The sequence below is a fragment of the Lynx rufus genome, unplaced genomic scaffold, assembly GCF_022079265.1.
Source record: "Lynx rufus isolate CCGP_SWC_20201006 ecotype Redwood Valley unplaced genomic scaffold, mLynRuf1.p SCAF_6, whole genome shotgun sequence".
In the NCBI taxonomy this organism is placed as follows: domain Eukaryota; kingdom Metazoa; phylum Chordata; class Mammalia; order Carnivora; family Felidae; genus Lynx; species Lynx rufus.
Window position 1 is genome coordinate 46,371,591 of NW_025814878.1, and position 27,038 is coordinate 46,398,628.

General features: G+C 40.1%; 1 protein-coding gene across 5 annotated transcripts in view; it reads left to right on the plus strand.

The window, feature by feature from the left end:
• Positions 1 to 24,284, plus strand: part of CDK19 (cyclin dependent kinase 19) — a 191,763-nt gene extending 167,479 nt beyond the window's left edge. For all 5 annotated transcript variants that reach the window (XM_047101485.1, XM_047101488.1, XM_047101489.1 and 2 more), the window contains 7 exons: positions 2,582 to 2,725; positions 2,888 to 2,957; positions 8,368 to 8,440; positions 9,522 to 9,619; positions 10,609 to 10,687; positions 11,638 to 11,904; positions 22,406 to 24,284. In XM_047101485.1, coding sequence (XP_046957441.1) covers positions 2,582 to 2,725; positions 2,888 to 2,957; positions 8,368 to 8,440; positions 9,522 to 9,619; positions 10,609 to 10,687; positions 11,638 to 11,904; positions 22,406 to 22,537 — 863 coding nt within the window. In that variant the 3' untranslated portion in view covers positions 22,538 to 24,284. The remainder of the gene's footprint in view (positions 1 to 2,581; positions 2,726 to 2,887; positions 2,958 to 8,367; positions 8,441 to 9,521; positions 9,620 to 10,608; positions 10,688 to 11,637; positions 11,905 to 22,405) is intronic.
• Positions 24,285 to 27,038: the final 2,754 nt, after the last annotated feature.

The window sequence follows — 27,038 nt, forward strand, 5'->3', positions numbered from 1 at the left end:
CAAAACCTTCTGTTAAACTAAGTGACTTCCCACCAAAGCCTGTCCCACTCTCAGAGATTCTGATAGAGCCAATCTGTGGCAGTAAGTCCCATATGTAGTACGTGCCGTTAAATGGTTCTGTTGCACATGGTCCACACACTTTGACAGCCCAGACGTTGAGAAGCACAGTTCTATGAATATTTTCTGATTAGCTGTTCTACCATTGAAATAAAAGTAGATATCTTTGGGGGAAGTAAAGCTAACTGAGTATGAATTAGAAATCCACTATATTTCCTATTTCCTGAGGGTAAGGACAACTGAAATTAAGTTTAAATGAGTTTACAACTTACAGATAAAGATAAAAATATAATCGCTGATTTTCAATTTTAGTTAAGTTGCAGTTATCCCTTCTGGATAGAAACTAAGAAAGAAGACCCAGAGAAAGAATATTCCCCAAATAAGTTATTTTCAGGCTTGAAATACATTCCTAGCAGACATAAATACATAGAGTAAATACATAGCCATTCACTTATTCTTATTCTTCTCCATAGCTGGTTCATGTCAGAAATGAGTATTATTTCTATTCAGAGCATATAAAAAAAAAAAGAGTTCGGTGATTTGGTATCAGTGAAGTTTTATGGAGTGACATTTAGGGGGGCTGGGGAATGACAGCGTGTGTGTGTGTGTGTGTGTGTGTGTGTGTGTGTGTGTGTGTGTGTGTTTGTGTGTGTGTGTAAAGGGAGGGAAGGAAGGAGGGAGGAACAGTCTTGAGATCTGAGAGCTGAGAAATGGGTATAGATGATACAGGAACCAGATGACCATTTAAAATTAGAGGCTAATATGAGGCAAGAAACCCTAAAATTTAACATTACCTGCTACTCTGAGGTTCCTTCTCTTAGCAGTTCTCAGGAGATCTAGATCCTGGCTCCTGTCCTTTAAATGGAAGGCAGAGTCGGTTAAGCATCCGACTTCAGCCAGGTCACGATCTCACAGTCCGTCAGTTCGAGCCCCGCGTCAGGCTCTGGGCTGATGGCTCGGAGCCTGGAGCCTGTTTCCGATTCTGTGTCTCCCTCTCTCTCTGCCCCTCCCCCGTTCATGCTCTGTCTCTGTCCCAAAAATAAATAAAAACGTTGAAAAAAAAATTTTTTTAAAAATAAATAAATGGAAGGCAGACCAGAAATTGGCATGACCAGAAACATGCAGTACTAGTCCCAGCCGACTGCATAGTAGAGGCAGCCAGCAGGAAGAGAGATGGGACTGTCAGAGACAGCTGTCAGAGGCAAGAGTGACAACACATGATGTGGGAGAGAGAAAAGAATTTAATAGTAGACACTGAAGAGTTATTACTCTACTCTTTCATGATGGATGCTTATGATGATGATGACCCTTCTGAGTCATTAAGAAAGAGTAAATGATATTTTATAACCTCTTAAGATGGCAGGTAATGGTGTGATAAAAAATGGGTGTTGAAGTGATTTGTTTCCGTTATCCAGAAGGCTAACTTACGTGAAAGGAAACTGTTCCTGAATGGAGTGAGACATTACACTATGTTTTTTTTTTTCATTTAGCAATTTGTTTTATGAAATAACATACCAATGTTAATTCTAGCTAATGGCTATAATTAGATTTTTTTCTTAATTAGCTTGTCTACAGAATGTGATTCCCACATTTAGTAGGCTACTAAACACTGTGCTTTTCTATCCTATACTGTGGTCTGTGCATTATTATTTAAAAAAAAATATGACATAGCATTTATTTAAGTGGGCAAGTGTGAATATATATCTTATAAAAATTCACTTATACATTTGGCAAAGCATTGTAAATATAATATTATAGTCTTAGAATCTAAATTACAATTTTTCAATGTGTAAAATCCAAATAGAATAATCTAAAACTGGTGATTTGAAATGGTTAGTAAAACTTTTAAAGATGCCTAACTTTCTCCTGGAATATTGGAGCAATGGAACAGCTTAATCCAAGTGATTATGTTCAAATAACTTCTCTCCTGGTGTCATGCTGTACCCATATATACTTGTATTTATTAGCTTCTAGGCCTTACAATTTGTTGGAAAAACTGAAGTTGGTAGGCTTTCAAACAAAAGTTAAGTTTTTTGTAAATCATTTTATATGGTCTATCCTGTTTGTCTAGACTCCTAAATCAGAAATTATGCTCTATCATTATGCAGGTAATTGATTTAAAGGAATGAATCGCTATATACCTGATGATGATATTGTTTTAGTCTACCAGGTCATGAATTTTATACCCTGTATTAGATTTTCAATTGAATGCTTCACTGACTACATTGTTAATAGTGGTTAGAAAGGCTTTGCCTAAATGTAAATTCCTTGCTTGCTAAATTGAGTTTCCAAGTGTATCTTCATTAGGAAATTTACAAGTAAATGTTTTTTATTTGGCTTTCAATCTGTTATATGATGATACAGCTATTTCATGTCATATATATGTTTTCTTAATATAGTTATCATACTTTGTATATTTCATCACTGAAAAGTATTTTTACATGTAGGTTATGATTATACCTAGGAGTTATAACCCAAGAAATATAATAAATGTGTGCAAACACTTATTCTTCTTCTTTCATAGATATATGGGCAATAGGTTGCATATTTGCTGAATTGTTGACTTCAGAACCTATTTTTCACTGTCGTCAGGAAGATATAAAAACAAGCAATCCCTTTCATCATGATCAACTAGATCGGATATTTAGTGTCATGGGGTTTCCTGCAGGTAATTTATTTTTCTTTTCAAAATAATATTTGAGTCATATTTGAAAATAATTCCTTTTCAAAAGCATATTTTGAGTATTTTTATGTATATTTTTAAGCTAAAATAGATTTTTGATAGAAGTAACATTATTTTCTATAACAATATTTGATATTTTTTTGTAAGATAAAGATTGGGAAGATATTAGAAAGATGCCAGAATACCCTACACTTCAGAAAGACTTTAGAAGAACAACGTAAGTAATTTCATATTAAATATAAGTAGTAACTTCACTGGGAATATTAAAATTAATCCTTTAAAAAACAGATATAGATTAGTATTTAAACCAGAAATTTAGATTTTAATATATTAATTATGCTTATGATTTAAAGAATATTTTCCAGATGTTGCTAACATACATGTTAGGCTTAGGCTGTAGTATTTTATAAACTTTTAAGAATTTTAAGGGTCAGTATCATGTTTAAATGTGTCTCCTGTTTTAGCATGATGAGGGCTCAGTTCAAGGCTACAACTGTAATTTGATCTTTATCTGAATAATGACTAGTGACTGAAATGCCGGGTGAGGCAACCAGGAAGGACAACAGAAGGAAGGCCACATGGCCTGGAAGCGGGGTAAAACACACTGGTGGGAATGTGTATATTGAGTAGGAGTGAGAGAATAGAGGTGACAGGGTGTGAGGAGTTTGTTATAAATGCACATACCTAGAGGAAGAGGTGTAAGAGGTTTTCTTCTGGGCAACTTAACAGGAAATTTCAAGACAGGATAGCTTGTAGGAACAAAAGCAGACATGATAAAGAGAAGGAGGGAATGGCACTTGTCATTTTTGGCCCCTCTTTTACACAGTCCTTGGTGGGGTCTTTTTCCTGTCTCTCTCTCTTAAAGATGGCATTGGTATTGCTCAAGGTTCTGTCTTGGGCTGTCTTTTCACTCTGGACATCGTCCCGGGCAGTCTCTCTGATCTTATTGGCCACAATTTACCATTGATGGTGCTAATAATTCCCAGTTTATGCATCCGACTCAGATCTCTTTTCCAAATTTCAGACCCATTTGTCTAATTGCCTCATGGAATCCCAACCTGAAATTTCTATAAATACGTTAAGTTAAATGTCCAAAATTGAACTCATCATCTATCCTCCCATACCTTCCTCCCGCTGTATTTCCAATCTTAGGAAACGACTCCATGATTCACCCAGTTGCTCAAGCCCAAGACCTGACATATCCCTGATCCTTCTTTTATCGCCTTCTCTTCCATGTTACCCTGCAGGATCCAAAAAACTAGTAAATCTAGTCAGTTCTTTGTATTTCTCTCCATCTACTCTGCCACTATTACAGTCTAGACCTCTCTCTCTCTCGCTTAGGGTCCTGCAGTGGCCTCCCAAGTGGTATTTCTACCTCCAGTCTTTATTCCAACTCACTGTCTATACCACAGTCATTGCCCAAAGCAAATTTGATCATGTTGGTCTCCTTGCTGCTCTCAATTCACTATTGCTCTCACTTCCTTAGTATGGCTTACAGAGCTCTGGCTTCTATATCACCAAATTCATCTCCTACACAACTGTCCACTTTGTATTCTACAGCCTAGACAGCATGAATTTCTTTAAGAAGCTTGAAAACCCAGGGGCACCTGGGTGGCTCAGTCGGTTAAGCGTCCGACTTCGGCTCAGGTCATGATCTCACAGTCCGTGGGTTCGAGCCCCGCGTCGGGCTCTGGGCTGACAGCTCAGAGCCTGGAGCCTGTTTCAGATTCTGTGTCTCCCTCTTTCTCTGGCCCTCCCCTATTCATGCTCTCTCTCTGTCTCAAAAATAAATAAATGTTAAAAAAATTTAAAAAAAAAAAAGAAGCTTGAAAACCCAGAGCTTTTTTTTGACCTCTGGGTTTTTACACATGCTGTTTCTTCAGTCTAGGATGTACTTTACTCCCACTCATTTCCTCAGATTAACTCCTATTTTTCCTTTCTACTTGTCCTTTAGGTCTTGCCTTGGGCATCACTTGCCTGCTGAGGCCTCCCTTGACCTTCTAGGTCTGAGTCACGTACTTCTCTCTTGCATCCTGGGCTGTTTCTCTCAGCACTGATGACTTTGCACTACAGTTACCTTTTTTTAAAAAAAATTTTGAGAGAGAGAGAGAGAGAGAGAGAGAGAGAATATCTCAAGCAGACTCCATACTCAGCACAGAACCCAATGTGGGGCTTGATTCCATGACCTGAGCCGAAATCAAGAGTGGGACACTCAACTGACTGAGCCACCCAGGTGCCCCTACAGTTAGCTTTTGAATACTTGTCTGCCTTCCCTCTAGATAGTATGGGTTATGTCTTTCTTATCCATCATTATATGTATACCCAGGGCCTGGTACTTAGTATGTGCTCATTAGTTACTGTCAAATGGACATTATATGAAAGTGGTTCAAGTAATTGAAGACATGCTAATAATATAAAAGATGGAGAATATTAATGTCGGCAGTGAACACTTATTGTTTAAAGACCAAAGGAAAATTTTCACATAAAATTACAGTGTTTACAGTAACTAGAAATAAAAGGAGAGCTTTAAAAGATAAATGAAACTCAGAAAAGTCATAGGAAAAGCTCAGCAATAAGAGCCCATATGTCTTAAGCAAACAATTGTACCCCCATGAAAGCAGCTACTAATACATAAGATGAAAGGAGTTTATTAAAAATTAGCTAGATCTAGGGGCGCCTGGGTGGCTCAGTTGTTTAAGTGTCTGACTTTGCCTCAGGTCATGATCTCGTGGTTCATGGGTTCGAGCCCCATGTCAGGCTCTTGCTTCCTGGATTCTGTCTCTCTGCCCCTCCCCCACTCATACTCTGTCTCTGTCTCTCTCTCAAAAATAAATAAAACATTAAAAATTTTTTTTTAATTAGCTAAATCTAATGTAGTAGTACATACAAGCCACTGAAGTAAAATATTATTTAAAAATTCCAGGGGCACCTGGATGGTTCAGTCGGTTGAGCAACTGACTTCGGCTTAGGTCGTGATCTCACGGTTCATGGGTTTGAGCCCCACGTCAAGCTCTGTGCTGACAGCTCAGAGCCTGGAGCCTGCTTCGGATTCTGTGTCTCTCTCTCCCTCTGTTGCTCCCTTGCTCGTTCTGTGTCTCTCCAAAATAAATAAACATTTAAAAAAATTTTTTTTTCCGGAAAAAATTATCTCAAATAAAGGAAAAATAACTTGTTTTCATTATATCAGATGAAAAGAACCAAAAAAATTACTCTTAAAGTGAATCAGGAAGAATAGTGATAGAAGTTTCTGTAATCTTTCTAAAGTGTCAGCTTTTATTAGCTAAGTAGAAGGCAACGTGAAAATAGGATTAAAAGGAAATCTACAAGTTGACTTTAAATTGAATGTTACAATAAGCACGGTCTGATCTTATGATAGAAACAAATAACTTAGAATCTGGAGTTAACCCAGAGAAATCAATGATTCGACACAAAGACCAAAGACATGTATGTAGACAAACTACATTTCTGCATAAACTTTAAAATCTCTTCCCATTAATAAATTTAGTGGTTACCTTGCTAATAAAAATGTTCCTAGTATTGGAGGAAAAAAAATTTTTTTTAATTTTTTTAAGATTTTATTTTTAAGCAATCTCTATACCCAACGTGGGACTCAAACTTAAAACTCTGAGATCAAGAGTTGCGTGCTCTACTGACTGAGCCAGGCAGGAGCCCCGAAAAAATTTTATATATACATGGCAGAGATTTTGTTTTATTATTTTTATTCTTTTAATTTTTATTTATTTTTGAGGGAGAGAGAGAGAGTTCAAGTGGGGAGGGGGCAGAGAGAGAGGGAGACACAGAATCTGAAGCAGGGTCCAGGCTCTGAGCTGTCAGCACAGAGCCTGACACGGGGCTCGAACCCACGAACCATGAGATCATGACCTGAGCCGAAGTCAGACACTAACTGACTGAGCCACCCAGGCTCACATGGCAAAGATTTTAAAAATGAACATACCTAGGGCTGGCAAGGGTATGATAAAATGGGCCCTCTTCCTTGTATGCCACCGGTGAGAAAAATGTTTCTCAAACTTTAATGTACCTACAGATCACCTGGAGACCTTGTTAAAAACGCAGATTCTGATTCAGAATTTGGGATAGGGCCTGAGAATCTATATTTCTAATGTGGGCTCTCGGGGCCCATGCTGCTGATCTGAGGGCCAGGTTCATGTAGCAAGGTTTTAGAGCACATAAAACTGGCTTTGCAATGCACATACTCTTTGACCTAATAAACCCAAGAATTTATCCTGTGGAAGCAATCAGAGCAGCTACAGGTAGCTAACCAAGTGTTTATTATGTGTCAGGTGTGGTGCTGAGCCCTTACCTACATTTTCTCATATGGTCCCCACAACACTCTATAAGAGAGGTATAATTGTAACTTTAGTTTTCAGATGATGAAGCTAAGGCTTTCATAAGGGTTAACTAACTGCCCAAGGTCACACAACTGGTAAATGACTGAGTCAGAGTCTGGAAGGGATCTCTGTTTCCCACCTATGTGCAGTATTGTTTCCCTACCATGTGGACCAGATTAACCTACAAAGACCTGTATTTAACTATTGTGAAACAAACAACGTCAGTAACACTAGGAATATACATATAGAACCACTACAAATGAGTAGTTTAGAGAGCACTGAACAAGGAAAAATGTTTATGAAACAATATTAAGTGAAAAGAGGACAATTTGTATAGTGTGATCCCAATTTTGTAAAAACAAAACAAAACAGAAATCCCTCTGTGTCTGTGTCATATATATAAAAGCATGGCAAGAATGTCAAAGGAAAATTAGCAAAATCTTGGCAGTGTTTTTTTGTTTGTTTTAATCATTGAGTGACTTGATTACGAGTGATTTCAGTTTTTTTCTTTATACTTTTCTATATTCTCTAAATTTTCTACCATGAACATATATGTTACTTATTTTTTGACCTTTTTAAATGTGAAATATTTCATATATAGGAAAGAACATATATTCTGAATTTGTATTTGTCATTCCACATTTTTCATTATAGTTTTGCTATAGGTATTATGTATTCCAAATAAATTATTGCTCAGTTTAATATATCTTTTATCTTCATATAAATTATATTACAGTTTGTATTTTCTTTTGTAGTTTTCTTTCTTTTATTTCCCACTCAACCTCTGTATTCATTTTAACTATTGTTCAATATTCCATTCTGTGAATATGTAACAATGTACCCATTCTTTAATTGGTAGACGTTTGTGTTGTTTACAGTTTTTTCTATTACAGGAATACTAAGAACATTCTTGTTCACACATCCTGTGATACACATGCACAAAGGAATCTCTTAGAGTATGTACCTAGGAAGGGAATTGCTAGGTTATAGGTTGTTCACATTTTCAGCTCTAGTGGTTAATGTGTAATTATTTTCCAAAGAGATTGTAACAATAGAAACTCTTACATACAGTGTTTAACAATTCCCACTGCACACATTTACCAATATTTGGTTACGTATTCTTTCACTAATCATTAGAAAAGACAATGGCCTAAACATGTACCTTATAGGAAAACCAATCTGGGAGCTTTATTGTGTAAACTGTACTTCAATAATAAACATTATTTGAAAAAAAAGTGTGAGTGTTTCCAGTGATGTGTGATTATTATGTTCTTGCAGGTATGCCAACAGTAGCCTCATAAAGTACATGGAGAAACACAAGGTCAAGCCTGACAGCAAAGTGTTCCTCTTGGTAGGTGCCTCTCTGCCAGATGGGGAAGTTGGGTCCATAGCACAGACCCATCTTGTCTCATTCGTGGAATTGTCCTAGCTTTTCTTTCTTTCTTTCTTTCTTTCTTTCTTTCTTTCTTTCTTTCTTCCTTCCTTCCTTCCTTCCTTCCTTCCTTCCTTCCTTCCTTCCTTTCTTTCTTTCTTTCTTTCTTTCTTTCTTTCTTTCTTTCTTTCTTTCTTTCTTTCTTTCGTATATGCATGCATGCACACACACATGCATATGCGTGAGCCCAGAAGGGGCAGAGAATCTTAAGAATCTTAAGCAGGCTCCATACACAGCAGGGAGCCCCATACAGAGCTTGATCCCACAACCGTGAGATCAGGACCTGAGTTGAAATCAAGACTCTGGAAGCTTACTTAACTGACTGAGCCACCTAGGTGCCCCAAACTGGTGATTTTTCTTTTTAAGTTTATTTATTTATCGGGGGGGGGGGGGTGCAGAGAGAGAGGGAGCGAGACAACCCCAAGCAGGGTCTGAGCAGTCAGTGCAGAGGCCTGTGTGGGGCTTGAACCCATGAACTTCAAGATCATGACCTGAGCCGAAATCAAGAATTGGTCACTCAACAAACTGAGCCCCCCAAGGCACCTCCCACCTTTTTTTAAGTAGGCTCCACACCCAGCATGGTGTTCATGAGGTCATGAGTTCAAGCCCTGAGCTGAGATCAAGAGTCAGATGCTTAACCGACTGAGCCACCCAGGCCCCCCTCCTCCTTTTTAGAAAGAAAAGAAATTGGTGGATGCTAAGGCAAAATCAAATATTTTTCTTTTGAGATGTCACTCTTGACTTCCAGACTTAATTTTTTCCAATTTTTCTGATTTATCAGCAGAAAAAAAAATGACATACCAAAAGGGCTTTAATGCTAATGATTTCTACCAATTTTACATAAATGTATGTAGTGTGCCAATTGCTCCATACTAATCTGTGGTGGGCTATACGAAATGGCATTTGATATTAATCCTGCTAGACATTAATACAAAAAGTCAAAACATTGATTTATAAACAACCTTTCCATGTGCTATCGATTTCTTTTGTGTTACTTTAGCTTCAGAAACTCCTTACTATGGATCCAACCAAGAGAATTACCTCGGAGCAAGCTCTACAGGATCCCTATTTTCAGGAGGACCCCTTGCCAACGTTAGAGTATGTATGCTACATTTTCCGTGTCCTTTGCTCCGGGTTGAGGATGTCAGATGGTGACTAAAGTAAGAGAAGCACTTGTTCCTATAGGGTTACTGAAGTTTTCCATTAATCCTACCTTGGAGAAGAACTTCTGGAGAGAAAGGGACTATATTCTGAAACAGGCAGTGCTCTAGAGAGGTGTGAATGAAAACAGGTGTTTTAGGAATGACCATCATTCAGTGTTACAGGGAAAACTACAACTGAGAACAGGTGGGATGTTTATAGTCAGGCAGATGAGTTTAAACCAAATCAGTAGGGAACTGCAAATTTAAAAGTCTGTGCATCCACTGTGCTACCAAAACCCCTGCATTTTCCCATCCTTGTTATACCCATATGCTTGTATTTATTAGAGATGTGGCTTTTCTTGAAGAAAAAAAAAGTATTTTCATTGTTGAGGCAATTACAAATTCAGTTATTTTTTAGTACTAATTAAGTTTGTGTGGAGAAACCTCTACATCATATACGTCAACTATCTAATGGCAGTTAAGATTTATTATTGAAAGCGGTAATTAGTATAAGACTTAGACAACAAATTCTTGTTTTGTTTTGTTTTGTTTTTAAGTTTTAGAGAGAGAGCGCACAAGTAGAGGAGAGGGGCAGAGGCAGAGAGAGAGAGAGAGAGAGAGAGAGAGAGGAAGAATGTTAAGCAGGCTCCATGGTCAGTGTGGAGCCAGACTCAGGGCTCTATCCCATGACACTGGGATCAGGACCCGAGCTGAAATCAAGAGTCTGACGTTCAACCGACTGCGCCACCCAGATACCCCCCAAAATTCTTTTTTTATTTGCTTAAATTAAGTTGTCTTGGGAGACATTCAGCAAACAGTAGCTATTGATGAAGAGTAGGCAATATGTTAAGGAAAAAAAAGTGGAATTTTAAATTAACAAGGTCAATGATACTGTGGATTTTAGGTCCTGATATGTATTCTTTTTTTAAAAAAATGATTTTTTAGTGTGTTTGCTGGCTGCCAGATTCCATACCCCAAACGAGAATTCCTTAATGAAGATGAACCTGAAGAGAAAGGTGACAAGGTATAAGCTACGCGGTACACTTCTATTTCCAGGGAGTAAGGGAGGCAAAAAGACAATTTAGGGAAGTACAATTTAATGATTCCTATGTATTTGGCTGCCTTCTATTTTAATTATGTGCTTACTTTATTGTAGATGTACTTTGCAATTTGAAATATCATGAGTTTACAGATGAATGAACTTCTGATTTGTTTTATAGCCTATTTTATTCCCCGATACTTAATGGTTGTGTTTTGTTTGTTCAGTGTCATCACCATGGCTTGATTCAGGCTTCCTTCAAAGCACCATTCTGTTCTTTGCGCCTAATTGGCTAGATCAGGACCTCCCCATATCCCTCCACTCTTCCAAAATCATGATCGAGAAGACTATTAACAGCAGTTTTATTTATTTATTTGTTAAGGTTTATTCATTTATTTGGGGGGAGAGCGCCCAAGTAAGCAGGGGAGGGGCAGAGAGAGGGAGACAGAGAAATCCCAAACTGGCTCAGCCTACTTACGCTGACTGCGCAGAGCGGGAGGCAGGGTTTGATCTCACGAACCCTGAGATCGTGATCTGAGCCAAAACCAAGAGTGGGGGGGCCTAACACGAAGCCACCCAGGCACCCACAGCTGTTTTAATGAATGCAGAACTCTCTCCTGTGTGCGCTGTGTGCTCTGCAGTGGGATGTCTGTGGCTGATAGGGAGGACCACTGTGCAATGTAAATGAACTTTACAGAATGAATCCCGTTCGGGACTCAGTGCTCTGACCTTTGGGGATGCTGTATTCCCGCCTCCCCGCCCCCGCCCCACCTCCACGGTCTGCTTCCCTCTCTGGTCTTGGCAGTCACTTTGGTGTCCCCCGTAGGTCGCTCCCCAGGTTGGCGGGCCGTCGCGGGTGCCCATCAAGTAAATGACAGCAGTGTCCTGTTGATTTAGTACCATACCAAGTTTGCCTTTTTTCTTTTTCTTACAAGAACCAGCAGCAGCAGCAGAACCAACATCAGCAGCCCGCAGCTCCCCCGCAGCAGGCAGCAGCGCCCCCGCAGGCGCCCCCGCCGCAGCAGAACAGCACCCAGACCAACGGGACCGCGGGCGGGGCCGGGGCGGGCGCCGGGGGTGCGGGAGCCGGGCTGCAGCACAGTCAGGACTCAGGCCTCAATCAGGTGCCTCCGAACAAGAAGCCCCGCCTCGCGCCCTCGGGCGCCAACTCCGGCGGGCCCGTTATGCCGGCAGATTATCAGGTACTGCGCCGAATTTGTTCTTGTTCACGCTCAAACAAGAAATGGGAAGTGGATTTTGTGATAGATCCTCTTAGCATTAAGTAGTACTTAACTCCAGAGTTTCACTGTGCAAATGGTACAATCCTGTTTCTAGGACGTGACATGAAAATGAGGGTTTGGGTCGTATTTCATGTAACTGGAGAACATTTCATTTCTTGACTTGCTTCTCCTGACACCCTGAGGAGAGAGGGTGAGACAGGCCTCTTCCTCCTCAAAGAAAATTTCTCATTTTCCCCTTCCAGCTGTCAGTCAGGTTGGGGGTCAGAAAAAGAGAACTAGACAAGCAATTGGAAGAGAGACAACAGGAAGAGAAAGATTTGCTGCCACTGAGAGGAAATAGGAAGTAGCGTAAACACAGAAAGGGATTAAGATTGCGACTTCTCAGAAATCAGTGTTAAATCTCACTAGAAGCATTTTTGAGAGAAGATACTTTTTATTATTAAGATAAAAAAAAAACTACAGCTGTCTAAATGTGGTATCTCTCTTGATGGGATGGGGGCTGCCAGATGTGGGACCCCCATGTGATGGAAACTGGTGTGGTGAAAGAACAAAGGAGGTAGAGGTTTATTGGATACACCTCCAGGGAGCAGCAGCCTGGACCACAGGGGAGAGACTGCCCCAGGCAGTGGGTATTGAGTACAGAGCAGTAGGCAGGACAGCCTGGAGGCACTGCGTGGGGGCTGTTTTGTTTTGCTTTCTTTTTAAGAAAGAGGACTGCCAGCTAGGGGGGAGGGGTGGAGAGGAACACTGGCGGGGCGGGGGGGGGGGGGGGGGGGGGGTCACTTGTGGCCTATGGATATTTTGAGGTGGGTCGTCTGATGGGCCTGTCTGTATTCATCCAGGGGGTTGCTGTGGCCCCTCTTGCCTTGATGAGTTTCCATTGCTCAAGGCTGATGTCTAAAAGCGGCCTCTATACATTGTACTGCTAATTTGGGAAATTAAAGGGGAAAAAAGTGTAAGGATTAGTATTTGGGGAGAGAGGTAAAAATACCTGTGATAAGCATAGGGAATCTTGCACACACACACACAAAAACACCCAAAATTTCAAGGATAGTAACCAGCTAAGATCTAAGAAGTTGGGGGGGGGGGGCTTAAACATAAAAAAAAAAAAAAGAATTAGAACCTCAGGGTACTAGTGGAAGGGAGAGATGGAGATAATAGAAAACAAAACCACTGGCAAGGGAGCCATAAACTCACTGATAAGGAACTGGAATCAAGAGAAACATTAACAAGAAAGACATAATAAAGAGCTGCCTAAACTGGCTTTACATTTTGAATACATCTCTACAAACTCATGTGTTTTCACACAACCACTTCCCTGAAATCTTCTCTTGGAAGAGTCCCTGCAAGCAGAGAAGTACATAATGGCACTTTCATTGGTTCCACTTGTTGAAAATCAAAATCTGAAAGAGTAAATTCGAAGACCACGGTCCTCTCAGGAATTTTGGAAGCAAGGTTTCCAGGATCTTGAGGGGGCTAACTATTGTTAGGAAAAGGTCATTTATTATTGTCTAGTAAAACCGTGGTCATGAGACCCTTCAGATGTGTATCAGGGGGCCATATGCTTGGAGGATGATGGCTAACATATATCTTGGGGAGTAGAGATAAAAGAAGTTTCCAAAGGAATTTTTATATGTTAAAGTAGCTCACAGGATCCTGGAGGTTGGGATAATGTTAAGCCAAGAATGCCTTTTTTTCCTTAGCAAAGTATTAACATCCGGCAGCTGAGTTCCTAGAGGAAGGTCACTTTGCCAGTCTCAAGGACTTGTCAATGGGTTATATGTAGGTTGTAAGGAAATTAATTTTTTTTTTTTGCCTTTGTTTCCCAAATTATTCCCCCCTGAACAATTCTGACCCTTAAATCTTCATGGTTGCTGAGGATGAAAGTCTTGTCTTCTAACTTCTTCCTGATGAATAGGGGCATAGAGATGTCCCTGCCTAGGGGTCAACATAGGTCAGTTGGGGACTTATATATACAGAAGTTACGAAAGGCCCAAGGGAGACTGCATGTATGGATCTTCCCAAGCGGAAGGGATCATCTTTCAACTTGAAGTTATACCACTGAAGGAATCTCGACACCACGTGGAAAGGGAAAAAACATGGGAAAAAAACAGTAAATCATGTTTAGAAACACACACACAAAAAGAAGCCCAAATAAGAGTCCTTTGGTAGTTGACAAAAATTCTCTTCTAGTCCACGAGTTTAACCAATCATTAAAGGAAAGAGAGGAATCAGGGCACCTAAGTGGCTCAGTCGGTTAAGCATCTGATTTCACCTCAGGTCATGATCGCATGGTTGGTGAGTTCAAGCCTGCGTTGGGCTCTGTGCTGACAGTGTAGAGCCTGGAGCCTGCTTCAGATTCTGTGTCTGCCTCTCTCTCTGTCCCTCCCCTGCTTGTGCTCTGTCTCTCTCTATCTCTCAAAAATAAATAAACATTGAAAAAAAAATTTTTTTTAAAAAAGAAAGAGAGGAATCTTCTAAAGCACCAATTGAGTATTCATGTCAGTTAGAAATGCAGAAATATTTTGTGGTAATCTGGAATGTATACACAGCATTCTGTTTTTATGATAGCACAAGTTCTACCTTGTGCAGCAGTTAAAACATCTAATGCCATTCTGTTTTGTAAAACTGCTTTACGCATCTGTGTTACTTCAATATTTAATAGAGAAATGCTATTGTGAGTGCCATTGAGGGCTGTGACCCTAAATTAAGAGCTTCCATGTGCCAAACGACATCCTCCAGTCCTAAAGAGGGAATAAAGATGGATGCTGGGTGGTCATCCCAATGAAACACAGAATGTGTCCACCGTTGTTTTAAATTTGGAAGGTCAGCTGAGTTAGTAATGGTTTTAATAATGCACCAGTGCGTCCGAGCAAAACCCAAAGTACAGCAGTCTGTCAAGCCTGGGGGAAGCCATGGACACAAGTTAGAGCCACATAGCCATTGGGTCTCCTTAAGAGCCAGCCATCTAATCCTGGGCCTCCTTGAATTGCAGTCAGGATAGCAAGGACTTCTCGGTTTTAGAGGGCCACCTTCCCACAGGATTGTAGATGCCAGGCTGAATGTAAATAGTAATTAATTTTTAAGGTCTAAGCTATTTGCTGAGTTATTTGGGCAATAAAAGACGATCTGTTGTCACTTTGTAGGAACCAAAGGAGTCCAAATCTAGGGACAACTTCTCTTCACAAAGTTTTTGTCATCTTGGTGGCCTTATTACCCAAATGAGTGGCCTGGTGTAAACCCTGTATTACCTTCCATTGGTTATTTTTGGATATAAAGATTTTTGCCTCATTATTAATAAACCAGTCCTGTGCATTTTTTGAATATCCTCATTCCTGGGCTATGTGGATTTCTTGGTCTGAATAAACTGGAATTATGGATTTTATTGGAGTTAAGACTTATATAAGACTTAATATTTATTTTGTGCTGCCTGCTTGACTGCATGGTCTGCTAAATTGTTCCCTTTAGATGCTAAGGTCATATCCTTTTGATGTCCTTTGAGGTGAATGACAGCTACCTCTGAAGAGTAATAATTTGGGGCCCATATTTGATTGGGGAAGTATGGCTTCATAATAACCCCCTTTCCTTCCAAATTGCTTCATGTGCTTGTAGCACCAGAACAGCATATTTGGAGTCAATATAAATGTTAATTTTTAGGCCTTTGGCCAATCGTAAAGCATGAGTGAGTGCTATTAACTCTGCTTTTTGGGGAAGACGTATTTGCGTGGAGGGCTTTGGCCTCAACAGTCTGAGTTAGATGACTATAGCATACCTAACTTTTCTTATCCCCTTTTCTATGAAACTATTGCCACCAGTAAGGTAACTGTCTTCTGCATTTTCAATAGGGGAGTCTCTTAAGTCTGATCAGCTAGAATAAACAAGATCAATAATCTCTGAGCAGTCATGTTTTAACATGGAAGTATGATGGTCAGGCCCAGGCATAAGAGTAGCTGGGTTTAAAATGTGACAGGTTTTAAACATTATTTCAGGCGTACCTTAAGCGTAGCCTGTTATTCAATAAGTTGGCCTCCCGTCATCCATTGGTGGCCTTTGGTCTCTAAAACACTCTGTACCTGATATGGGATATTACTGTCAAGGACTGGCCTATGTAGTAAATTTTGAGGCTTCTTCTACCAGGAGGGCTAGTAGAAAGAAGAATTTTGCAATTTTACATCAATAGAGGTAGTTCCTGGAACAAATATGGTTAAGGGATAAAACCATCAAGAAGCCCTCTTTGTTTGATGTCTAGCCTTAAATAACATCCTAATTACAAGGAATCGCTGGCAAATGGAAGACTTGTCTCAGGGAATAAGGGCATTCCCAAGTGCATCATCTAATTCAGTCATAGGGAAAGTGGGGCCATCCGTTATTTCCACAAGTCCATAGTTAACTTCACGGAGTGGGGTACACTTGGGCTTTTAAGGAGTGATTTTGTCATCCCATCCACACAGAATTGGTCAAGGTAATAGTTAAGTTATACAATTGTTAGGGAATTCATCCTGTTTTTCCAGCTGTTTAAATAATCATATACACATGGGGTCCTGTTATTATCCCCACAGAATAATAAGCACAAAGATTGTCTATACATGAATGATTGTGGCAATTTCTCTGAAGTTTACCTCAAGTTGTCTAGCTTAGACAAATAACAAACATTTGCAAAGACAATCAGAACTAGAATTTAACATCCACATAATTTTTCTCTCTAAAATCACCCGTATTTCCAGAGATAGCCAAATTAAGGCTAATTTGGTCGTAAAACAGTTCCAATTTTAACCAACTTGGCCTAATTATTTACATAAGGTCAGCAAGGATAGTGATATAGATCTTTTAAAATCTTGTTTTGCTGGAAACTTTTATAAGGAATCTTGATTGAACTTTTAGTAGTCCCTCTAGGCCAGAAGCTGAGCCAAATATTTGCCATCAGACATGCCTACAATACCTGTAGAATTGGGTGAATCCCTCTTCCCAAAGTCCCCAAAGCATCCTGAGGTTCCTGCACCTGCCAGAAAGTGACTTTTTTTTTACTCACCTGGTAAAGCTGCTGGGAACTCTGTAAGCAAGGTATCGGGCCAGCATTTCTATTGGACTCTGTTGGCTCCATTCCTTAGAGCTGTCTGGTCATATCTGAGTCTATGCATGCCTCTCTTAAATATGACATTCCAGTCAAGGCCTTGGTAAAATAACCAATGTTTCCATTGGTGTCCTATTGCAAGGAGAACAGATTCTTATTAAACTTACGTAAATAACTATGATTGCCATGGAAGAAGAAATACTTACTGAGGCCTTTTGAATTTCAGAGGGTTCAGGTAGAGAGAAAAGTTAAATGCTTCACTTTGGTCACAAATGAATAGTTTCTCCCATTTCTATAAGTCATAGATATTTTAAGAGAAGGTTTTCTTAACCTGGAAGAGCAAACATTAGAGAACCAGCAATGTTTCAAACAAGAATCACAATACTATAATCATCTTTGGTTCATTTAGTGCCATGTTATTAATTCTTGTTCACTTTGAATGCAGCTTTTTAGTACTGGAAATTCGTACCCATTTCAGTTTTGATCTTAAAGATACCAAATACCTGTATTCATCAAAAAATAATCTTTTTATGAATCTCCTTGAAGGTAAAACTCATTTTGCAAGCGCATCAGAACAATAACTATAAATGACAAAAAAACTAGAAATGGACACTGGTAACGATCTGATAGGAGAGCTCATTATGATGCAATTGACAAGGAATCCAGTTTTTTCTGTGATCCATAACACTTCGGTAATTAGAATATTGAGTGACAACCTTATATCAGAACAGTAACATACCAAATAAGCCTAATTAGTCAGAGACTTAATTAGCCAGATACTTCGTTTAGGATTTAAATCTTGGGGAAGTTTGTTAAAACCTAGAAAGTTTTAACGCACACGTCTAAATAGAATTACAGCTCATCAAAGACCTGATAAAGACAAAACATAGAAACTGGTTTTTCTGGGCAAAGGAAAAACAACTTTATTTACACTTTCTTATCAAGAGCAGACCAGCTTCCAAGAAAACTTTGTCTTTTTAACAGAGAGAAAGCAGACTTTCAATCTTATACCAGTGTACTTTTAAAAATCCATTCATTTCAGCCTTAGTCCTGACCATGCATAAAATTTCTTTCCAAAGATTTCCCTTCACAAACCTTCTGCAACTTTCCTTTGCATTCACATTTTATCCCAAGCCATTTCTTTCCAAACAACCAGTCTCATTTAGGACAAAATTACCTTCTTTTACCTTCAACAAAAATGTATTTCCATTCCTTATATATTTCTTACACATACAGTGTTGCTTCCCTTATTTCCATCAGTCTTAATTACATTTAGCAAAATTTAACTCTTAGAAACCTTAGTCTCCAATGAAAACTAAGTAGTAACCAATTGTAGACTGTTACACCAGAATTCTTTAGATGGCAAATTTATGGATACTTTTAAATACACAGCATGTTTTCCAACAGACCCAAATATCCTTAGTTTCTCTACAGTAAGAAGTCAAAAGTGCAAACCTATGTTCAGTAACCAGTACTTTAGCACTTTATCCTATTTGGGAAAGACCTAGATGTCCAATGAATTCAATCCCATTTATCATCCAAGCAAAACTTTAACGTTTTAGGTTACCAAAGACTTTGAAAGCTGTCTTAACAATTACCCATGAAAACAGACAAAATTAACCATCATTCTAAGTCATCTTTTTGCTAACAAATTGCAACAGAGCTAACGTAAGCTTATTTTACCTTAGTAAACCTTGGTAGAATAAAAGTTTCATATTTAATACTGGTAACTCTAAAGACATGTCCATTTTAATTAAACAACAAACTTAAATTAGTTTAAATACCAAATTATGTTCTACTTAAAGTCAATTTTTACTTGGGGCACCTGTGGGGAAATCTGAAGTGGGCGGTCCAAGGGGGTACTCTTTGCTTCTTGACAGTAAGGATAAAAGGAGGGGCCAATGGTGCTTGAGTCACCGAGGATGGTATAGGAACCAGTTATACAGGCCGCACCCAAGGTGGTGCAGAAACAGGAGCAGGGGGAGGCAAAAGAGGTGAGGTGCTACCAGACCACAGAGAAAGAGGGTTCCTGGTTGTAAACCTGGTCAGCTTGGACAGATGAGCAGATGCCATGTTTTTTTCCACCAGTGTAGAAATATGCAGTCCAAGTCTGAACTTCCCTGAAGAAGACAGGGAGTTTCCCTGAAACAAAGGGAGTTGAGGCAGCTGCTTGAGAATACTCCTTAATGTCCCTGTCCTGAGCTAGACTAACCACAGTTGGCTCCAGTTATAGCCATTAACCCAGGAAATGAATGAGGAAGAAACCCCCACATCTATTAGGAGGAGGGGCAATGAGAGAGAGTCAGCATCCCCTTCATTAGGGATGGCCTTTGTTTCCTTCAGCAATTTGGGTTCTATTAGCAGGAACCCTATTTAGATACTTAACATCCAGTATATCAGTAGGGAATTTACTGGCCTGGTTAAATGAGCAAACAAGCTCTGCAAAGAGGCCCTTAGTCCAGGTGCTGATTAGAGCCATGATGGCCTGGACCTAGGGTACCTCCATCCATTTACCCTGTTTTCCTGCAAAAGAGATTGATAGATCATACGGAAGCCATGCCTTGTTACAGGGTAACAGGAGATCATTCCTTTCTTAAATTTTGCAATACAAACTAGTCCCAGTGGGTTAAAAGGTATTCATTCCAAGGGAAGAATCCTTGGTAACTGAAGAGAGAAGAAGGTCTATTACCAAGAAAATCCACCCTGACTCCTGGGTGGCATCCCATGTGCAGGATATGTCAGAGATTCCTGGTGTCAAAGCCACCTGGAGAGATCCTCAAATAAAATAGCTATGATCACTGCCCTGCTGTAAAGACCCTGTAGGAGGGATGCTAGCATCCCCCTGCTTCTCCATCACATTCTAGACTGTGAAATGGGTGCCAGCATATGGACTGAGGTGCTGTGCCATTCCTTGTCTTGTCATGCTATCTATGCCTTGCTGTGCTGTGAAGGGCATGAAGACTGGGCCTTGCCTTGCCATTCTGTGAAGGCCAGGCTGTGCCTTGCCTTGCCATGAAGAACCCACTGTTTTTAACCCATGGAAAACACTAGAAAAGTTTCACAAAGAGAAATCCCCCAATTTTGTAGTTTAAGTAGTTAGTAGAAGACATTGACAGAAAACAGTAAAGATAGAAATCCATCACAGGGCGCCTGGGTGGCCCAGTCGGTTAAACGTCCGACTTCAGCTCAAGTCATGATCTCGGGGTTCACGAGTTGGAGCCCCGTGTCAGGCTCTGTGCTGACAGCTCAGAGCCTGGAGCCTGCTTTGGATTCTGTGTCTCCCTCTCTCTCTGCCCCTCCCCCTGCTCCCACTCTGCCTGTCTCTCTCTCTCTCAAAAATAAATAAACATTTTTTTAAAAGGGTTTTTTTTAAAAGAAATCCATCATGGTCTAAGCGACATTCCAACACATGTAGTCTTTACAGCCTGCTTCCCTAGGAAACAGTCCCAGTTGGGTTTTAATTAAATTGGGTACTGCTCTCAGCTGGCTCCAAGTGAAGGTTTTGTGGCCAGAAGCAGCTAGACCAGGGATGTCAAGGGGATCTGGTTAGACCAATGAGAAGTCTTAAGATCGGCAACCGTGCTAGTGACTTAGGTGGCTGTCCTGTGCCCAAGACAGATAGGAATAAAGGGAGGACATCAAGTTTCTGAGTCTCATTATCATTTCGGCCATGATACTAACTTTCATCCAAAAGATAGGCTTTCTCCTTCCCATAGAGTAGTAGCCACAGAGGATTGCAGCCTGAGCAATCAACATGAAAGTTTTCCAATAAGACCATACTCCTTGAAAAGCCCCTGAAATGAGAGTAAAGGAAGAGAAGAGGAAGTACTTACCCAAGTACTTGGTGCCAAGTTTGCACCGAGGCTTGGTGTCCAGATGCGAAAACCCAGGCCCCACATTGGGCACCAAAATGATGTGGAAATGTTGGGGTTTGGAGTGAATGGTCAAGAAAGAATTCTTGAGAAGTCTTTGGTTCAAAAAGGTGGTTTTATTAAAGCACAGGGACAGGACCTGTGGGTAGAAAGAGCTGCACTGGGGTTGTGATGGGTGACTGATTGTATACTTTTAAGTTGGGAGGGGGTTACGGATAGCATAAGTCCCTAAGGAATTTGGAAGCAAGATTTTCAGGACCTTGAGCGGGCTAACTGTTGTTAGGAAAAGGTCATTTACTAGTGTCTAGTAAAACCTTAGGAGACCCTTCAGATGTGTATCGGGGCCATATGCTTGGAGGATGATGGCTAACATATATCTTGGGGAGTAGAGATAAAGGAAGTTTCCAAAGGCATTTTTATATGTTAAAGTAGCTCACAGGATCCTAGAGGTTGGGATAATGTTAAGCTAAGGTTGCCTTTTGCCCTTAGCAAAGTGTTAACATCCAGGCAGCTGAGTTCCTAGAGTAAGGTCATTCTGCCTGTCTCAAGGACTTGTCATTGGGCTGTAGGTTGTAGGGAAATTTACTTTTTTCTTTTACCTTTGTTTCCCACATCATGTTTGGCAGCCTTTGCACACTGAGTTGGGGGACCCTGATCCATAGTGCCACCTCAAGGTCATTTACATTTTTTACTCCAAGTAATAATTTTATTAGTAAGATCTTTTCCACTTTGCTCATGGAAAGAACCAGCGTTCTGAGCTTAGTTAAGGACACAGGCTCCAGCTATGCTTACCTTTAACTAGACCCCATGTTCTTATTCTATAGATGAATTCTTCCTTTTACATAATTTTTCATATTTGCCCTTGGCACCATGAAGGTAAATGTTCCATTTAAGGTAATAACAAGACATTGAATTGAAATACATTTGTCTCTGCTTTCCGTGAAGGGCATTTTCACGTACGAACATTTTTTTTTTATTCTAAATATTACCTGAAATTTATAAAACCCACTTATTGCCGCCACATCCTGCCCAGCCTGCCTTGCTTTGTCGTGTTGGCGATTGCCACTCCAGCCTCTACCTCTGAAAATTCTCTTCTCTAGAAATGACTTCTTGATCATAGCGTTGTTATTTATAATGAGAAAATTAACAGCATATCAGTATGCACTATGAATACTAATGCAGTGTGCCAAATTGATCATTCTCGTTTGCAAATCTCAGTTTTACAGAGAATAGGCAGAGTTCGTATAAAGAACAGTGGGTCAGCACAGGTTTCCCCTCTGCTTTTCTCTTGCCAGTGCGGCTCACGTCCTAAAGAAATCCAGCCAAACTTCATGCCTGCCAGAACATGTTACAGTGAGGGCACCCTGTCATTTCAAAGAAGCGAAACATATTAAGGAGCTCAAGTTAGCTGTCAGCTGCCGTGGATGGGAACCAGGGGCCTCTGAAAATGGCCCCTGTGTCCATCCTATTGTGATTACCTCCTGAGCCAGTGATTCCCTTTTCCTTCTCCTTCCCCCAGCACTCCAGTTCTCGCCTGAATTACCAAAGCAGCGTTCAGGGATCCTCCCAGTCCCAGAGCACACTCGGCTACTCCTCCTCGTCCCAGCAAAGCGCGCAGTACCACCCGACTCACCAGGGCCACCGCTACTGACCGCCGCGGCCCAGGGCACAGACCCCAGCAATATGATGTCCGCATGGAAAGCAACCAAAAATGCAGACGATGCTGCCGTTTAAAACTCACCCACTTGGGCGGAAGACTACATACTGAGCATTTTGCAGGACGGACGGACGTCTCTTCTTTACTGACTTAAAGAAGATTTTTGTGAAGTTTCCCCGACACCCTTTCCCTGCATGTGTTCCATTGTGACTTTGATACAGCGTCTGATCTAATCCCAGCACTTAACTTCTGTAACCTTCAGCATTTTTTGGAAGGATTTCCTGGTGCACCTTTCTCATGCTGTAGCAATCACTATGATTTATCTTTTCAAAGCTCTTTTAATAGGATTTTAATGTTTTAGAAACAAGACTCCAGTGGTGTATAGTTTTCTACTTCATGAACTGATCTAGCAACACAGGTAAAAATGCACCTTTTAAAGCACTACGTTGTTTTCACAGAATATGACTGTTTTGCTCATGGAAGTCTTAAACAGAAACTGTTACTGTCCCAAAGTACTTTGCTGTTATGTCTTTATTTATCTAGTTTCAGGGAAGGTCTAAGAAAAGACACACAGTGGGACAGAGGGAACCTACAACCAAAAACAGCCTAGATCTTCGCAGTTACTATGCTTTATGCTCTGAAGAACTGAATTGTGTGGTAATTTTGACATAATCAATCATCCACATGGAACGTAGTTCCCAGAATCACCTTATTCTGAAGAGTATTCAGTAAGAATTCTAATTTAACCTTCATGTAGCTAAGTCTGCCTTGAAAAAGGGTTTCAAGAGCTTCGATGAAATACAGCCCTCTGGTGCCCCACACCAGAAAGTGGAAGAGAGTATTAACTGCACTAGGGTTTCTTTAAGGAGTAATGTTGATCAAAGGATGATGTATCGTTTACCTTTGAAGGAAAAGCTTTGAGTGTGTATTGTACATAAAGTTGGCTTCTCTAAAGAACTGTTGGTTTCTTCGCATCTGGGCCAGCTTGAGTCACTTCCTTACATAATCAAGAGTACTCAAATAGAAGCCTGCAAAATTAATTTGCAAATTAATCTGCTTTTAAAATTAAGAGCAGTGTTCTCCATTCATATTTGCATTAGACATAGAGTGACTATTTTTAAAGCATGTTAAGAATTTAGGTTTTATTCATGTTTGAAGTATGTATTATGTATGCATAATTTTGCTGTTGTTACTGAGACTTAATTCTATCAAGAATCTTTTCATTGCACTGAATGCTTTCTTTGCCCCTAGGAGAAAACTTAATAATTGTGCCTAAAAAACTATGGGCAGATAGTATACACGACTATACGAGATAAAGTGCATATTTGCATTTCCATGATCTATGAATTAGAGGCTGAGTTCTTTAGCCAGTGAAAGGACCGCCTCACCCCCAGAGTCACAGGAAATATAGAGTCTTAGAGCTCCCATTGTAATGTAAGGGGCAAGAAATTTGTGTTCTTCTGAATGCTACTAGCAGCACTAGCCCTGTTTTAAACGTTTTCTTGAGCTAGAAGAAATAGCTGATTGTTGTATATGCAAGTTATATGCATTTTTTAAACGATTCTTTGTGAACTTATCTACCTGGTAATGATACTCTGGGTCCATATACAAGTAAAGTAAGATTTTAGACAGAAGCCAGTATACATTTTGCACTATTGATGTGATACTGTAGCCAGCAAGGACCTTACTGATCTCAGCATAATAATGCTTATTAATAATAAAAGCTGTATAGTGACACTCATCAAACATTGAAGATGAAACAGTTGACATACTCCATTGGAAGGAATTTCTAGTTGTCTCTCTGATAATTCACCCCTTCCATTTTTTTTTTGTTTGTTTGTTTGTTTTAAGGAGAAGTTAATAGCCCTCCGCATAATGTAGCTACCTGTATATAGTTCTGTCCTGTGCCCTGAAGCTTCACTGTCCAGAGTTATTGGTCATCAGATGCTCACTGCACCCTCACCATGTGCCCAATGCCATGCTGGGTGGAAGCCACAAAGGGCAAGACATACTTCCTGTCCTTAAGGAACTTACGATCCATTCCATGACAGAAAGTTCTCCGGGGATGATTGGAATGGCTTATGAGTGTGAAGGTCCTTTTGTTTACTTCTAAACTCACTTGGATAGAGTTATTATTCCAAATTCTGCTGTGTAATAAACTGTTACCAAGAGGTGTTCGTCCACCTCTGAGAAAGCCAGCGATGAAATAGCACAACAGGCATTACTTTAGGTTTGAAATGTTCACAGCAGCCTTTCAACAACAATGGGGTGGACCTTATAGGCAGAACGCACTCCTTAAGCGATTGTAGGAAATTAAATGAAAGCAGAAGCCCTGTTGCTGCCCTAAGGGGGCCCTTACATTTAACAAGAGAAAAGCCCAAATAAAATATGTGCATGGACCAAAATACCATGCCCCTTGATACTTTATAAGCAACTTTGATATACAGTTCTTGTGATATGTGTTTGTATAACCACAGGACTACCCTGCTTTCCTTGCATATAGCTAATTTTATTGTCAGAACTGATAGGCAAACCGTGAGGGGATTTCATCAGTTTTTCCTAATACACAGTGTTCTCCAAGATACAGCCAGGTATCCCCGTTCCTCTGGTCACTGTGCTCATACTGGCCCTTTTCTTCTTGTTCTTGCCTTGGAGTTGGCGATGCCCACTGGTGCCCATTACCCTTGAAATAGTCGTGGTTCATGATTTCCTTTTCCCTGTAAAGGGGAACAAAGCCTTTAACATATGTATGGACCCTAAACTGGGACCTGGGGGGAGATCTGTGAAACTTTTTGACGTTAAAATTTACCTCTGTGGTCCCCAAGTGACCTCATTCCAGAAAACTTATTACTGTCATGTTCCCTGAGGATGCAGGGGGAGGGGGACATCCCTCAGCCCATGAGAACACCCAAACCAAGAAAGGTTATTGAAAGGAAAAAAGGAGGGGCACCTGGGTGGCTTAGTCGGTTAAGCGCCCGACTTCTCACATTTCCGTGAGTAGTTCAAGCCCCACGCCACACTCCAGACTGACAGCTCAGAGCCTGGAGCCTGCTTCAGATTCTGTCTCCCTCTCTCTCTGCCCCTTCCCCACTGGCGCTCTTTCTGTCTCTCAAAAATGAATAAACATTTTAAAAAATTAGGAAGGAAGGAATAAAAGTGAAGGTTTTCTGCCCTCCATATTCAAATCAGTTTTCGAATTAGCTTTCTGGTGAGAAGTGTGTTTGGGATAAAGGGATTCTAGAAGTTTCAGGACAGCTGAGCTCAAGGGTAAGGGAGTCTGGCGGCAGGGCTGTTACTATGAGCTGAAGCAATCCTTGTGATGAAAGTGGATCCTGCAGTAACATACAAAAGCCAAGGACCTGTATATTTTTATATCTGTGTGGTTTTAAAATTTTAGTACTTAGAACTTTGGTCTTCTGCACTACTCTTTTGCTCTTATAAACATAATTTACATGTAAGAATTGAAAGGGACAATATTTGCCTACATGTTCCCTGCCTCATCCCCAGGGAAGCAACTGCTGGTTGTATGCCTCTAAAACGATGCTGTTTTCTCTGCTAAGGGTAAAAGAAAAAAAATGTTGGATGATAAGATTTGCAGCTTAATCTGCTTTGAATAAAACCATGGAGCAGAAACTATACGATGAAGGAAGAATTCTATGAAAATTGCAAATCCTAAACTCTGTGGCGATATCTTTCTAGGGAGTGGAGAAAGGCAGTGAAATGGCAGGTAGCCTAAAGGAGGCTTGAAGGATTCAAATATAAGTAATGTTTTATATCAAACATAGCAGTTTAGGCCCCCGTAATCTTCAAGAGTAGTCACAGATGTCATAAAACAAAGTTCATTGTTTTAGGATTTTTTAAAAATGTGTTGTACCTAAGGCCATACTTACTCTTCTATGCTATCACTGCAAAGGAGTGATATGTATGTATTATATGAAAAAAAAAATCCTTAATGCACTGTTATCTCCTAAATATTTAGTAAATTAATACTATTTAATTTTTTTAAAGACTTGTCTGTGTAGACACTAAAAGTATTACACAAAATCTGGACTGAAGATGTCCTTTTTAACAACAATTTAAAGTACTTTTTATATATGTTATGTAGTATATACCCTTTCTAAACTGCCTAGTTTGTAATTCTCATAATTCCTACTTGTGAAGTGTACCTGTCTTTGTCTCTCTTTTCAGTCCATTTCTGCACGCACCCCTCTTTCTACGATTATAGAGATGACTGTGTATATGCTTTACACTCTGCTGCGAGGTGCACGCTCAGAGCCGGCTGCGCTCTGGTGGGGCGTGTTCCGTGGGGTGCAGGAGGGCAACCGCTTTGAGCTGAGTGTTTCCCGCTTTTGAGTTGTCCTGACATCCTTCTTGAAATGACTGTTAAAACTAAAATAAATTACATTGCATTTATTTTATATTCTTGGTTGTAATAAAATTTAATTGACTTTGTTTCTATGTGGATTTTTTTTAAGTACAGCAAAACTCCTGTTAA